This window comes from Rhea americana, unplaced genomic scaffold, assembly GCF_003343005.1.
Source record: "Rhea americana isolate MKP2758 unplaced genomic scaffold, rheAme1 scaffold_24, whole genome shotgun sequence".
NCBI lineage: Eukaryota > Metazoa > Chordata > Aves > Rheiformes > Rheidae > Rhea > Rhea americana.
In genome coordinates this window covers 207,458-222,689 of record NW_028186357.1, presented here as the reverse complement: position 1 = coordinate 222,689, position 15,232 = coordinate 207,458, and the positions used below count along the sequence as shown (strand labels likewise).

Here is a 15,232-nt window from a genome sequence, read left to right as displayed (position 1 = left end):
AAAAAAAAAGTCATTGTTTTAGGCATTAGCCCTAAAGATGCAGTTAAAATATGACAAAGCTCTGCAGCCTTCATAGGCTGGGAGAATAGACCACTGCTTTCTACAATAACCTGAAGGTAGAAGACACAGGATGATGAGACAAACTGAGACAAAYGGAAAATGACTATTAAATCAGCAGCCAAGGTTGTATAGACTGCCTACAGGTAACCACACTGCAGATCTTGTAAAAAACTGAACTTAGAGGAACAGTATTCACATACTATTAAGAAAAGACTCAGAACTTGAGCTCAGAGAARTCTGGGATGCAAACTTTGATTCTCTACGCTTCCCAGTCAGTTTTGATTTGAGATTGCAGTRTATGTGCTCTGGTTAACTGCCTGAAATCACAAACAGCCTTCCTAGACCTGAAAGCAGTGCCACAATTAGTTGTGGATGAACTTACGGTTAAGATTCAGAACTTTAAGGACTCTGTAGAGATAGGTCAGTCAATGGTACTTAACAGAGTTAACCTGTTTGACTCTTTCTACAATAGTAGAAACAAACAGAAAACAGGAGTGTCACCACATGTTCAAACAAACAGAAAACAAGAGCRTCACCACATGCTCTGAGACACTCTTTAGCACTGATGTAGTTCCTTGCCTCCATGAGAATACAGGGAGCTGGGTGCTTAACACTGCTGCTCACGAGCTTTTAGTGCTGTAGTTACTCTGCAAGCACTGGCTATCCCTTCCTTCATAACTTCATTGCCTTTTTTCCATTTTGGCTGTCGCTAAAATGATTTAAGCATTCTGGACGGCTCTCTGGGGACTCTTGGCTCAGCTACTTGCAAAATTTCATTGGTGGAAAAACTGCATCYCAAGCACGTAGAAACAATGCAACTGCTTCTGCAGCAAAGTGAAGTTGATGAGAATAGCTAAATAAAATTTCCCATCTGCCAAATTCCAAGTTTAGAGGGTGTTACTAACTCTGTTTAAAACTTCTTTACCCCTGAGACAAAGGGCTCGGATTTCCTACTGTGGGATCGGAGCAACTCCCTACTAAGGTAGTGGGGGCTATTCAAGACCTACAGTAAAAATGTAGCTCCAACCTGGAATAATCAAGGTCTGGTTTGCACAATCTTTTCTGATCTAAGTGCAGGCCTGCTGCAATTCTTTTCAGTTCTGTAGAAACAGTTGTTTTCCCCTAGATCTCTCAGTCTAGTTCAGAGACATGCAGAWTTGTTCCCCACGTCCCTCTTCTTCAGGGCTACTTTTCTCTTTTAAACTAYGTCAATTCACAAAAGCGTCAGCTGCAAAGCAAAGATCCAGCTCAGCTATCAGTAAAGGGACTGTCTTGTGCCTCTAAACTGTAATGCAGCATGCACATAGGTTAGGGAAGTACAGCAAAAGCTCTCCCTCCTAATGCCTTCTGGAAGAGCCAGCCGTAGAACTGTCCTAGAGCTGCTGTTAACTTCACTGATCATTCTCAYGGCCACATTCATTTACCCATTTGCCATTACAGGGGCCTGTGCCTCACCTTTGTACACGCGAGCAAAATCTTGCTGTCATGGCCAGAGCACTCATGTAGCATCCCCACTCCTGCTAGGATGGCTCAGTCTCAAGAGCTCCACAAGCTYGTTAGCAGCTCCCGCTTCCAGCACGGGGCTACAGCATCTCTGATGAGAAATGGGATGGAAAGAAGAGAGTAATGTCCAGCTCTCTTCCTCGCCCTAGCCTCAAACTCCATCCCACATCCAGAATGATTCCTAAGCCATTAGCAGCACACTGTCTCCAGAGACAACATTAGGAGGAAGATTGTCCTTGGTACAGACAACCCCTTTGCCAGTGAAATATTGCCCTCAGCCAACATACCCTACTGGGGTGGGGAATGGATCTCAACCCCTGGCCGTCATGCTTGGGACTTTGGCAGAAGAGGGTTTAACTTTTCATTGAAGCGTTCCTCAGCCAAGCAGATATTAAGGGAGATTATAATACACATTCAGCTTCCAAAGGGTTAGCAGAGCAGGCAGGAGAGAAAAGAGATGGATTTGGCTCATAATAGTCAAATTTCAAGGGTCCTCTCTCCACAAAAAATAGTTCTGCAGTCAGAACAGCCAAAAGCCGCAGGGAGGAGGGCCCCTGGTCTGGCTGTTATAAGTGTTTCTCTTGCTCTTCAGAGTCGAATGCTTTTATAAAGGCCTAGCAATGGATATTGATATCAGTCTGAAAGTAGCAGCCTTCTCCCCACCCACCCTCCCACCCCTGAAGTGACTCTCTCAGCAGGGTGCACTGTGGCTATAAGTCTTCTGCTTAACAGCAAAGCAACACATTCTGGCAACATCTTAAATATATTCATAGGACATCTGTGACTGGGTCTGGAAGGGAACCAAAGAGGGCAGAGGGAAAAGGAGTGAAAAGGAAGATGAGGAAGGGGGGGGAAGGGAAGGGAAGGTTTAAAAATGTTAATTGTTCATGAAAGATAAAAGTCATCTTCTGATATAGCAGCACTTTAGCAGTCAGCCACGCTGAGTAGACCCTGTCTGAGATCAACCGCATGCCAACTTTGTTCCAGAAACAAGTCTGAGAGCCTCTCTCTTCAGCAAGTATTGGTAACGTGGATAGTTCTTTTGTCCTGGCATTGGCAGATAATTTAAATACTGCAGCTTAAATGAGTCCTGGAAACAAAAAACAGAACAAAACAAATCCTGTTCGTACTAAATCTTCTAAAGATTTAAAAGAACACCTGATGACCAGAGTGTTTACCGGGCTGACAGTTCCGGAGCATGACTGTATATTTTTCCATCAAACAGACAGAATACAGGATGTGCTTCATAACAGAGCATTTGCATGGTCACTGTCACTGTGAATATCCTCTTGCAGAAGAATATTCTTCTGCCATTTTTTCCAAGTTGCTAACAGGGGCGATGCCCATCAAAGTGAGCAATCATGCCTAATCCACTCGGCTCTCATACATCAAATCCACTCTGCAACTGACTCAAGCATAAGAAATACGATCTCTCCCCTGCACTGTGTTGGCCAACAGAAAAGGATAACGTGACGAATGAATCAGCCAAGCTCTGACATTAACAATTGAACATACATGCGGTAGTAGGTAGGGAGAAGGAAAGCGAGGCCTTATGAATAAATAATTTTGCACATTGATGCACCTTGATTTAATCTGCCAARGCTTGTGCCTCAGTGTCTTCTCTCCTAATCAAACTGTTCTCTTGAATCAGCCTGCTGCAGAGCTAGGAGAATGGTCACCCTTCAGAGGGAGGGAACAAAGTTGATGCTTCTTGCGAAGTCTTCCTGCCTGGTGTCAACTGTCCAGGGTCAGGCCAGCTGCACCCCCTCGTTAGGCAGCAGCTGCTCTACTCACTCTGCAGAAACTCTCCTTCTTTCTAGACAGCAGTGATAGCTGATTTAATCGTTGATGGTGACGGACAGAGGAGGAGGGGTTCCTCAGGAAAACTCGCAGGCACCACAGGCCACAAATCCTTGGATGAAGCCCCTATTCTAAGGCCTCAATACCATCTCTGTCCTTTTACAGGACACTGTAATTGCCGCTCATTCAAGATAAGAAATATTGACTGGTCCAGCTAGCCATTCAAGCAGCATGCTTGGCACTACACTCAAGTGTTACCTTTGAGTCTCTTTTTATTTATGTATTTATTTTTACCTGTGCAAGTGTGAGGTACACTGTAGTGTTATTTATCTTGAGATGTAGGTGTATGTTCTGGATGGGGAACGAGTGGATTCTGCTTGGACAGCTGGGTCATTCAGAAAATCCCAGATGAGGATGGTGTCATCATGTGAGCTGCTGACGATCTGGAACTCATCAAACTGAAGTCGAAAGACTCTTCCAGAATGCTCCTAAATGCAAGCAGGAGATGCAGCATGTTACTTCACACACTTGCCGGCTCCTGGGATAGAGCAGGGAAGATAAACTTGGGTTCGATTCTAGGGTTGAATTAATTTCTCGGTCATTAACCCCACATGACACATTGTGTATCACTGTCCACATAGCATAAACTAAGCCCTCTTTCAGTGAGATGAAGAGAGTTTGTCATATCTGAGTTCTTGGCTGGCAGGAAGTTTATAGTTATCCTATTACCCCTGCAGTCCCCATACATACACTGGAGAACAAACCAAGCAGCCTCCACAACACAATTCAGCCTCATGTTTTGTCTTCCTTGCTCTACTGTGTAATTCTTCCCTGAAATCACATCATTACCATATGCAGTAGGTTAAAGGGGAAGAGATGAGAATTTTGCATTCAAGACTTGGCACCATCGCTACTGCTGAAGAGGAAAGAGCTTAATACTGGAGGACACTAAGGAGACTGTTGTAAAGTCCAGTGACACAGTAATAATTCCTCTCAAGCAGTTCTAAAAATATGAACTAGAAAGGGCATTTTTTATAGACAGTTTGCATTCTGCTCTGAGGCTGAGTGGAAATGGCATGACAATTTGGCAAGAGTTCAGACCGTAATTAACAGGAGGCAATCACAAGATCTTGGATATCGTAGAGCAAATCCACTATGGTTCCCTTTTTTGCTGGCTATTTTTTCTTGATACCTACTGCTGCGAGAATGAGCAGTGGCCTCCTCCTCAGTCAGAAGGGAACAGAAATCATGCAAGTGGGGCAAGCCCTATCTCTTCCATTAATAAATATTTCTCTGCAGTGCTCACATGGTGCAAGTGGCCTAGGGTCAGGAAGAGAAATGTAGTTAAAGATATTCTAATACTGAAAATACAGATTTTTCAAATATTCAGATATAAGAGAATAGTTAACTACTAAATGGGAAGCTTCTGTCTTATGGCACAGGAGTCCGAAAACAAAGTTTAGTTTGCAAAGCATGGAGAGAACACAATAGCTGCTTGAAAGGGAATGTTTAAATCTTCCAATTAACTGAAAATACACACATCAAAGTCAGATTCTATTTATAAGATACACACATATATATATAAAACCCAATCACTGGAATCTTCCTGATTTTCTAACCAAATAATCTAAATTTATCTTAAAAATATGTCATAGGTTTCTGACACCCCATCTGTCCCAAAGGGAACTCTGTTTCCAGTTTCTATAATGTATCACTGATGCAAAGAAGTTCCTGCTAAAAAACAGCACTACAACAGCTAGATCCACTGAGGGCCTGTTCACAGAGGCATCGAGATGGGTATGTCTAAAAACTGTTTTGAAAACCTTTCTTTTTCTCCCTGTAGGCTAATGAAAGCTGCCACAAAAGCTCCACATAACACCTATCCTTTGCTGCCATCGTGGCGAGGGCAGTAAGCAGACTGCACATCGCAAGCAGAGGCCGCAAGGACCAGGGCTCTCTAGCTGATAAGGAAAGCTGTACTGTGTACTTATTCTAAGCCTGGAAAGCTGCTGTCAGGCTCACGTAGCTGCTCTTTCAGCTAACGGAAGACAAAACCAGAAAGACCTGGCATGCAGTGAGCATTCGTTATCTGCGCACTTTCCTCCTACTGTTTGAAAATTGAACATGAGCAGCAGGAGACTCACGATGTTCACTGTGCAGCCAGGTTTAATTCCGGAGGCCAATGGAAGAGAGGCGAAAAAAAAAACAACAACATGGGTAAGCGGGTATAAGAACACCCTGTTGGCATAAACATGAAAAGCCCTAAAAGCACCGCAGCAGCCTCCTCTGCCCCTCCTCTTTTGCCCCCCTCCATTACTATCAAACAGGGATTTATGAGTATCCATGTGTTGGGATTCCTACAGTGTTTCCAACCCACCGCTTCTGATTTATAATATAATTAGTTGGGGCACTTGGGCTGTCCACTGCTGGAATATGCAAAGGAAATCACAGTAGTTAAATTAAGTCTACAGGTTACTAAGCACACATTTGTCTCAGGCTGGAGCAGGAACACTACTAATAACATGCTAAAGTCTTAGACTCTCACGATATGTTTTCATGGGCATAGAATTGTTTCATAGCTTGCAAATGACTGGCCAATGACAAAAGGTCTTTCTGGATTTCAGCCATGAAACTATTTGTGGTTCTATTTGGCTAACAAGAATGTTTTTCAGCATAGCACCTGCAGGCATCYAAGGCTCTCACAGCCTCTTATTCTGCAGCTTATAGTCCAAATACAAGATTGAAAAAGAGTTAGCATGCCTTAATGAACTACTGCATGTCAGCTGAGTCACTGTAAACTTTCACAGTCTGTGCCAAATGTGAAGTAAAATATATTACTGAAATGTATAGCAATAGTGGCAATTCAGGTGGCCAGTGAGTGCACAGGTCACCTAGAACAGCTCAGCTGATGAGAGGTAACCATACGTTTAGCAAATCGGAAAGCTTCAGTACGCTGCTAGTTTAGAGCAAAGATATTAGCCTCATGTGACAGCAGGAACAGGTGTAATTTCTACTGAGTCCATCATAGGCCAAATATTTCTTCTCTAAAAACACGAACTTTAGYTCTTCTTTTTCAATGTGAATTTGGTACTGGACTGAAATTTTCCTTTATCCTCAGAGCAAGTATTGTCAGAGCAGCAACAGTCTAAGTTTTAGGGGTGAATGGGATGCAGAGATGCTTAGTGGAATCATTCCAGGGCCTTGACTGCATTGGTGTCTTTTTCACAACCTTCCCACATTATTCTAAAATCAGTGAGGAGTCACTGCTAAGCACAGCTGTGAATAATGTTATCATTCACATAATGACATTTTTACCATACCTTCATCAGACCTGCACTAAACATCAACAGACAGCATGAGAGCAATGCCAGTGTAGTCACTGTCTAAGGACGAGGCAGTTTCACYGTTTGTTCCTTCCAATCATTAGCCTCTCTTTCCTTTAGCACTCAAAAGCTAGTAAAAAGCAATTTCAAGGTTGCTTTTGCTCTTGTTCTTCCTCCAAAATTTGGAACGTACTACCTTTCTTCAAGAAATTTCATGTCAACAACTCTGACAGCATGGATTGCATCGTGATACGTGAGTACATGAGATACATGCATGGGCTAAGAAAAACCCATTGGCACATGAATTGCAAGAAGGACAAGTCTCATAAATGGATTTAGTTGCGAACTTAGAACCAGGGAAAAAACTTCCAGGGAACAAGGGAAAGAAATTTCCACAGGTTCTAATTTTTAATTACCCAGCAATGTTAAAAAAAGAAAAAAAAAGTTGGACTCCCAAAGAAGCGAGACCCACTCCCCTCTCCACCCAGAAGACAATTAAAAAGATATAACACCCCCCTCTAGCTGCATGGAAGTATGTGCCTTATGCCTAATGGTAATAAAAAGTAATATATCTACTTGAAGATAGTTCTCAGTGCTGCAGTGATGCAAAATACTGCAGTGATGACAGGACTATGCAAGAGAGAACTGACCCTCTGAAGTGGCAATCTATGACTGTCTATGGAATCTATATTGGACAGGTCTTCCAAGCTCCCTCAGACTCCCTCATTTTCTAGTAAACTTGCAGCTTTCTTGGGACCTGGTTTTCTAGATCTTGCAGTTCTGATCAAGCRCTCTTTTCCACTCTCTCTACCACCCCTACCAAAAACTCTTACCACAAGGGTTCGCAGGCAGAGAGTCCCTGCTGGAGCACGGGGGTCCAAAGCAGCCACCAGATCCCACACTTTAATTTTCCTAGTAGTGAAAAAAACAGGCAAAAAACACAGCTCTGTTAAAGAGAAGAGAGTGTTTACTGAGAAAAAATTAACTAYTAGCACAGCTTAGCTAATACAGAAGTTCATGGAAAACTATGGAAACCTTTCTGCTCTTGAGACCTAGTTCTTGCATTTTCTTTCTATAAAGCTCACGGAGCTYAATAGCAGAAAAAAAGTGCAATTAACATATAGCAAAACACATAAAAGCAGGTGACAATAAATAACACAGGAACATGAAGAAGGATTAGCACAGACACTTAGTCTGTAATGGCAAATGGCCCAAAAGATATAATCACAGTTGGGAAAGAATGTAAGTGTTTATGTAACAAAAGTGCTACATATTTTAGAAAACATTCCTGTGTGTCAGCATCTGCACTTATCTGACTCTCCAAATAAGAACTCATCCTCTCCTTTACCTGATACCAGTCTTTCTCTTTTCCAAGAACAGCAGTGGTACATAATAAAATTGTTCAACCTAAACTTGTGGCAAGAGTAAATTGCTGCAAGTAGCAATTGCAGGTGGTTTCTATGGAAAATTTCAGACACTTCCTCCCCTGAATCAGCAAACGCTGAACATTTCAGAAGGAAGGATTAGGAACATTCCCTCCTYCCACAGTCCACACATTGCTACCTGCACTGCTAACAAATTCTCAGAGGTTTGGGATAAGGCTAAAAAACTCGGCTACACAGAGCTCTGCTGAGGCCTGGAGGGAGATGGATATCRTGCCTTCTTGGAAGTATACTAGGAAAGGCATCAAAAATTGGGAAACTGTAAGGGTAAAACACAAAAGGGCAAGAGAGAGCAAAATTTGGGAAATTGCTATATGAGCCTTGTTTCTGGTAGCAACAAAGAACAGGTAACCATGACCTGATGTCCAGCTACGGGGAAAAGTGATACATGCAAATATGCTCACAGAGCAACTAGGCGCTGTTAAAAAGATGTACTATATTTATAAAAAAGCAGCAGCATTTTTTGCTTATGGACATATTTCTGATCTGCCACAAAAACCTCTAGTTTTGCAGGGAGAGAACTACAGATTGTTCTTACCAGTGATTGAACTACAAGAGCTTTCAGATCGAGTCTGTAAGATATTCTTACAAGCTAAGGAACTGGACTACACACATCAAACCACACTGACTTATTTCAAAGGAAGAAAAAAAGAAAGTGTACTTTGCAGCATGCTTCTTATTTAGTGGCCATAAAAAAGGCCTCTGAGTATGACAGACAAAGAGTCCAATCTGTATAAGGAACGTCTAGCAAAGCAAGACGTGAGAGGCAAAGAGAGACAGGAGGATTCAAGGTACCCAGACTGCACTGACAGCCTCACCCATCGTATGCCCCGCTGACTATCCTCTTGTTATCAAAGCGTATGCATCTCACCAACTCTTCATGGCCTTCCAGTACTCGTAAACATGCCCCACACTCGATATCCCACAGCCTGGAAGAGATTAGGAAGAAGTACTGAGAATTTCTGAAGATCTGATTATTGCAAGGAAACACTTGGTCCTTTCTTGTACTTAATGGAAACTTGGAAATAAAGATTATGATGAAACAACAAAGAATAAACCAACTACATTCATCATTTCTTTTCCTGCAGTTAAGCTGGATGCACGTTTATCAATATGACCCTTTTATGTTGCAGTACCACAGGGGAAATGATTCAGAGATCCAAATATTTTAAGACCAGAGAGGTCTAGTATCTACTGATCTAGTAGGATATCTCCCACTTATCTTTGTAGTGAGCCTCATAACTTTGTTTTACTGAAGTCTACTTTACACAAAAATATCCTGCCTTGACTAGAAGATAGTAGGAGAGGGAGACTTACTAATCCTCCTGTCATCTTGCTGCAACAGGAAAATTGCCTTCACAGGGTATACAACTCTTTTTGCACCCCTACAATGCCTATTTCTCATTTGGAAGCTAATGTCAGACAAATTTAGACATCAATATAGTGGTGACAGGAACAAGAATTTACAAGTCCTTTTTTTTTATTCACTAGTTTCTTCCACTGAAGGTATGTTTAGTCTGTAATCAAGGTACTTTATGCAGAAGCTAAAATGTTGGGCATTCTAAATTTATTATTTTGTAATACATTCTCTTCTTGCTCTCAGATAATTTCAGTGGCTCTCTGCTAAACTGTTTCTAATACTCCAATAGCCTTAAAAAATTCTGGCACCAAAAACTGGACATAGCATTCTACTAAGAGTCTCAGCCATGTGTTATTCTCTCAAACATAAATAACTCAGAGTGGGCTTGGCGAAGAATTTTTACTATGGAGAATAAATTAAAATACATCAATTTTTACACTTACACACTATACTGACAAATCTTTAAGAAATACTTGAAACAGTCATAAAATAAGTCTATTTGCTTTCCATACTTTTGTCAGCTTCTTGATGCAACTCCCAGTTATCCTGGATGAAGAAGGACTATTTGCCTCCAAGAACTGAAGTTCTTTGACATGTATAGTCTGTATKTATTTGACCTCTGGATATGTGCTCTGTTCATGACGAATAGTAATCTTTTAATAGCAATATCTACTGAGACATTATGACACACAGCTGAAAGAAGACAGTTGCAAATGTTCTTAAATGTTCATTAAATTAGAGTTCAGACCGATACGAACTTCACAGTAGTGAGGAAGATGGGTGGTTCATGGAATCTCTCTGGGTCACTCATCTCAAAACAAAACAGCTGCTGAGGAGTCAGGTCACTTTTACTCAAGAGAGACAGAGGGGGAAATTGTTCCTACATATTTTAGTCTTGAGATTCCCCAGGGAATAATCCAGATCCAGTGAATATGTGCTCAAGGTTGATGGATAATAATTTCTGCAGTCCTGCCAAAACTAGCTGCTCTCCCTCTGGACAATGGAGGACAGAGGCCTTCTTCATTGTAGGACTTAGAAAGGATTTGTCTATACCTACATTTGAGGCCAAGGAGGAAGATGATTCTTCGATCACTGAAGTTGATCTTTCAGGAATCTGTGAAGATCCCAATAGTTTTCATGTTAGTACAAGTAGACCAGTCAAGGTCAGAGCAAGCAACTCCATGGCAAAGGTCAGCCAAAGGCACTCTGGCTGGTCAAACAGCATTAAGTTTCCCAAAGACTGTCAGTAGGATGCATAATGCCAGAAATGAACTGGTGCAGAAAGGTTCAAAGCACAATCATGTGCCAGGAATTTCATGCCATGTGTTTCCATTTCTTGTCATCAATCCTGAGTTTGCCAGCAGCTTTGGGAGGCTGCATCACAATAATTTAGGCCTGTATGATCAGTCTGAGTTTCTACCTGAATCCGATTAGAAAGGATCATCATGTCCCTAGCCATATGGGGAATRGGCCTTTGTGTACAAAAGAGATAATCACTGTTCAAGAGCAGCATATCTCAAATCTCCAGCTCCATGAAGCCTAGAATTCYGTGCCTAGGCAGAATTCTGTGCCAATAGCACCTCCCAGATTTAATAACCTTCTCAAATTTCTACTTCTTTAAACAGGAAAAGAACCAAGAATTRAGAGAGCTATTCTTAGGCTTAAGAACTAAAATTCACGATAAAGAACAAAAAATCACTATAAAGCACACACATGCAAGGACACTACAACTCTTCCTTCCTATAGCTTTAGGAAAACATCTGGAAATAACAGAAGGTCTGCAACAATCTCACTCTTTAATTCTCTTGAAGTCCTGGCTGAGTTGCAAGGTATGCAGAGTGCGGGCAAGCCTGAATCCCTATCACCTCGAGAGAAAGCTGCTGTCTAAAGAGTCCAGTATCAGATCCCCAGGATTTGCACACACTGGAAGGTGATAAACAACAGCAAACCAACCATTCATTTGAAAATGAACCCAAGACGATGTAGTCCAACTCTCATGATTTTCATGTTCCAAATTTTCTTTTTTCTTTTCTTTTCTTTTCTCCCCCCCCCCACCACCTTTCCTATATAGAGCTTGTCTGTAGTAATTAAAAGCTTTGGCCCTAGAGGCCGAGATACTGAAGTGGATGGATTTAAGTAACTTGATCAAACTTGATGAGTCAGTTTCTACGTGACAGAAATTGACRCAATTACAGTGATGCCTACAGACATACGTCCTTTTATGCTGGTGAAATTTCCGGCAAAAAACAAAACCTAAATCATTTTCAGATACGGAGTCTCTCTATATAAGACTGGTTTCAATGTCCCAGCTATGTTAACACTCCTTGGATTTGCAGATGCAGAACTGAGAATCACGTAGTCTCATCTCCTTTTGGAAAAAAGTTTCCCTGCAACTGAGGAACAACAAACTTCAAATTCCTTATCAGGTTGCAACCTCTACTGAGGCCAATACACTGCACCTGGTATTTTACAGTAGATTAAAATCAAATGTAGAAAACATCATGCCACCCGGGAAGAGGAGTTAGTAACCTGCCCTTTTTAATCACCTTTGTGTCCAGTGTAAGCATAAAAGTAATTACATTTCTCTTTAGTATTACTACTATATTGACATTCATTTTTATTTGTATTACAAGTTATATTTTAAAATCTTCCCTAAGTGCTACAATATTTAACTATTTCTTACTTTAATTCTGGGACCAAAATTTCACAGTACAACTGCAGTGATAAGTACAGAAGTTCTCATCATAAGTTGTGCTATTCTTATAAAACACCTGAAACACTTTTTCCTCTWTTTGAGAGTCCCAGCTCTCTTGGACCACCGGTTTTTCTTCCTCAGCCATGGTCTCAGACAGCCATACAGTAAAATCTGGTACAACAATGCAGTGATGTCAACTGAAGGACCATTATTTTCCTACAGAATCCAAAGCAGGGAGAGGTAGCTTGTTGGAAACAAAGCCTATAGGCAAACAGTAGGATGAATAATTTTCATTGAGGAGAAATGATTTTCAACATGGAAAGTGAAGTTTTTCTGTTTAAGCTGTCCAGATTTCAAATTTTATCGGAAGGAACCGAGTTCTTTGAAACAGTGGCAAAGACTAAAATGGAGGTTGTTCCTTCTTCCTGTTTGCACGATGAAGCCATTTCCCTAGGTCACTTACATTATTATTCAGGTTTGCTTTGCTAGCAAAGGTGACAGTGGGACACTTCTCTGACAGCAGCTGTAAGGACAAATCCTGGCTTACATCAGAAGGAGTTAAATCTCAGATTGCAACTAGGGCAGCTGGAGAAGTGCAAAAGGGAGCAAACTGAACTTCATGCGCTAAACCAGCTGTTCCAAACTTTACCAGGTGCCAAGTACCACAAGAGGAGTTTGGCGAGAGCCCAGGAGGATTTCTGCAGAGGATTAAATGCCTCTTACAGCAAATCTGACCCCTTTAACTAGACACATAGCCCAATTAAAATATCACAAGAGGACATCACACAAAGTGGTACTTGCCAGCTCTTTCATACACCAGTATTGTCAGAGCAATGCAACTCGTTGATTAGCGTGGGCCTCTTGAGATGCAGAGGATAAAAGACAACACAGTAAAAAAGGCTTCTAACATCTTTATCCAGTAGCTCCAATGCTCTACACCAAAGAAAGCATATTTCAAAGACGACAAGGGTACAAAGCACTGTAGTTACCTAACCTCTGCATGTCCCAGGGAATCAGACATAACGTGCTTGCAGAGAAGTCTGCAATGGGGAATGTGAATCTCACCTGATAGTATTATCCGAAGAGCCGCTCACTACTAGCCTGTCTCTGTACTGCAGACATGCAATGCCTCGTTTGTGGCCATTTAAGGTGCGTACAAATTCGCAGGTACTAGTGTTCCAGACCTGTGACAGGAAAGGGATGGAGGAAAACACACAGAGACAAAACTATTAAGAAGGGACTAACAAAAACTGGTATCTGTGTGATATATAGGTCCACTCAGAATGTTTGTAATTGAAAATGCTATCATTAAGATTGGGAAAATTACCCTTTCAATGACTTGTGACTACAGCCTGCAGCTGTCAGCAACTTGGGTCACAGTACATACAAGGCTTTTGCCATTCTTTGCCATTTATAGCTTYGAAAATCAGGCTTTAACACTCTCAGATCGTGATTTAGTATACACAGGAACCAGATTTTTCTGAGTTTTAATGCTACAGATTGGGATCACAGCAGTACCATTTAAGTGACTCCTATCTACTCACCTTTGCTTTGCCCTCATGCTGCCCTCTGACAACTGTTTGTGTGATTGATGCTGAAACAAATTATGGAACTAGTCAGGTTGAAAAAGAACACAGAAAAAAATACCAGTCCTTTTTCAACTGCATTGGTACCTGTATCAGATGTGCCATACAGTTTTCTGAACAAGTTGTGTGAGCTCAACAGAAGAGGGATGAATGGAAATGAACAGCAGGAAGGACACTACTTTTAAAGGAAGGTCTGCGCAGTAACAGCCAAAGACTGTCTTCCCTGTCTGGTCATTGCTCTTGGTTACTAAATTCCCAAAGCTGTAAATAAAAAACCTCAGAAACACCTCACCTTTATAGTTCTGTCACCTGATGCTGATACAATGTACTTGTCATCAAAGTCCACTACGTTGACAGCAGCTCGGTGCCCTACTAGCACCCTCCTCAGGGTGATATCTGTTGGTGAAGCCATGTCCCACACAGCAATGGAACGGTCTTTGGAACATGTCACCATCATGCCGTTATTAAAGCGGAGGTGCAGTACTGCTTCGCAGTGGTGAATCAGCGTATTCAGCATCTCGCCTGCGTTCACATCCCACACCCTGCAATTTCAAGTATCAAACCAGAGATGAAAAGGGTTAAAAAACTGCACAGTAGACCTTCTGCAGAGAGGGACTGGGGGAAGATAATCAACTCTCTAGCCATATTAGAGAAGCAAACAATACAAGCTATATCTAAATCAACTAAATATTTTATTAGAAGATGTATTATATAAACCTGTTGATTACAGATATGTTGAGACAGACCAGCAGCCAAAAACCCTGCAATGCAGTTAACACCATAAAAACAACCCAGCCAGAAAAAGCATTCTCTAATTAAGGGAATTTAGTGCTGAGGAAAGGTATGAGATTGACAGCCCAAAAACCGATAGTTCCTCATTATCTAAGCCTAACACACACTCCATTTCCAGTCTACAAGCACTTAAACATGACCTGTTAAGAAGCAAGTCCAGAAACAGATTTAGGCTTTGACCTCTCTCACAGGACTACCAACACAGAGGATAATTTATACAGAGGCAGAAGATAAGATAATACTTTTCAAACAAGTGTAAGTAATTGCCAGTAGTTGCACAATGAATTGCTTTTCCTTGGCAACATATCTGGTATACAGCTACATTTTAGGAATGTACTGAATACCCAAATAAAGACAGAGCTTTTATGTCAATTTAATTTTATTGTAATGAACTGGTTCACATGAAAGATAGCTTCAGATGAAAAAATAGATGGTGCTAAATACAGAACTTCTATGACTTGAAATGGAGATTTTAAGCCTTAAAAATGTTCTTCTTGGGCTGTTCTGCTTGCAAAACTCTTTAATCCACCATATAGAGATTTCTTTTGGCAGTATCACAACTGTATCCCAGCTACACTGAGAGCAGAAAAGGCTGTACCAACAGACATAACAGACACTGCAGAAGCTGAAACTTTCCTCTGCTAGTACGGTAAGCAGTGAGAAAAGGCAAG

At 41.4% G+C, this 15,232-nt stretch overlaps 1 protein-coding gene across 3 annotated transcripts in view; it reads right to left on the bottom strand.

The window, feature by feature from the left end:
* Positions 1–2,243: 2,243 nt before the first annotated feature.
* The window catches only part of BTRC (beta-transducin repeat containing E3 ubiquitin protein ligase), a 102,132-nt gene continuing 89,143 nt past the window's right edge, over positions 2,244–15,232 (bottom strand). For 2 of the 3 annotated variants that reach the window (XM_085306382.1, XM_085306383.1), the window contains 5 exons: positions 14,062–14,311; positions 13,249–13,367; positions 8,947–9,057; positions 7,520–7,598; positions 2,244–3,851 (listed from right to left, as the gene is read on the bottom strand). In XM_085306382.1, the coding sequence (XP_085162508.1) occupies positions 3,690–3,851; positions 7,520–7,598; positions 8,947–9,057; positions 13,249–13,367; positions 14,062–14,311 (721 nt within the window). In that variant the 3' untranslated portion in view covers positions 2,244–3,689. The remainder of the gene's footprint in view (positions 3,852–7,519; positions 7,599–8,946; positions 9,058–13,248; positions 13,368–14,061; positions 14,312–15,232) is intronic. The other variant, XM_085306381.1, reaches the window with a different exon arrangement.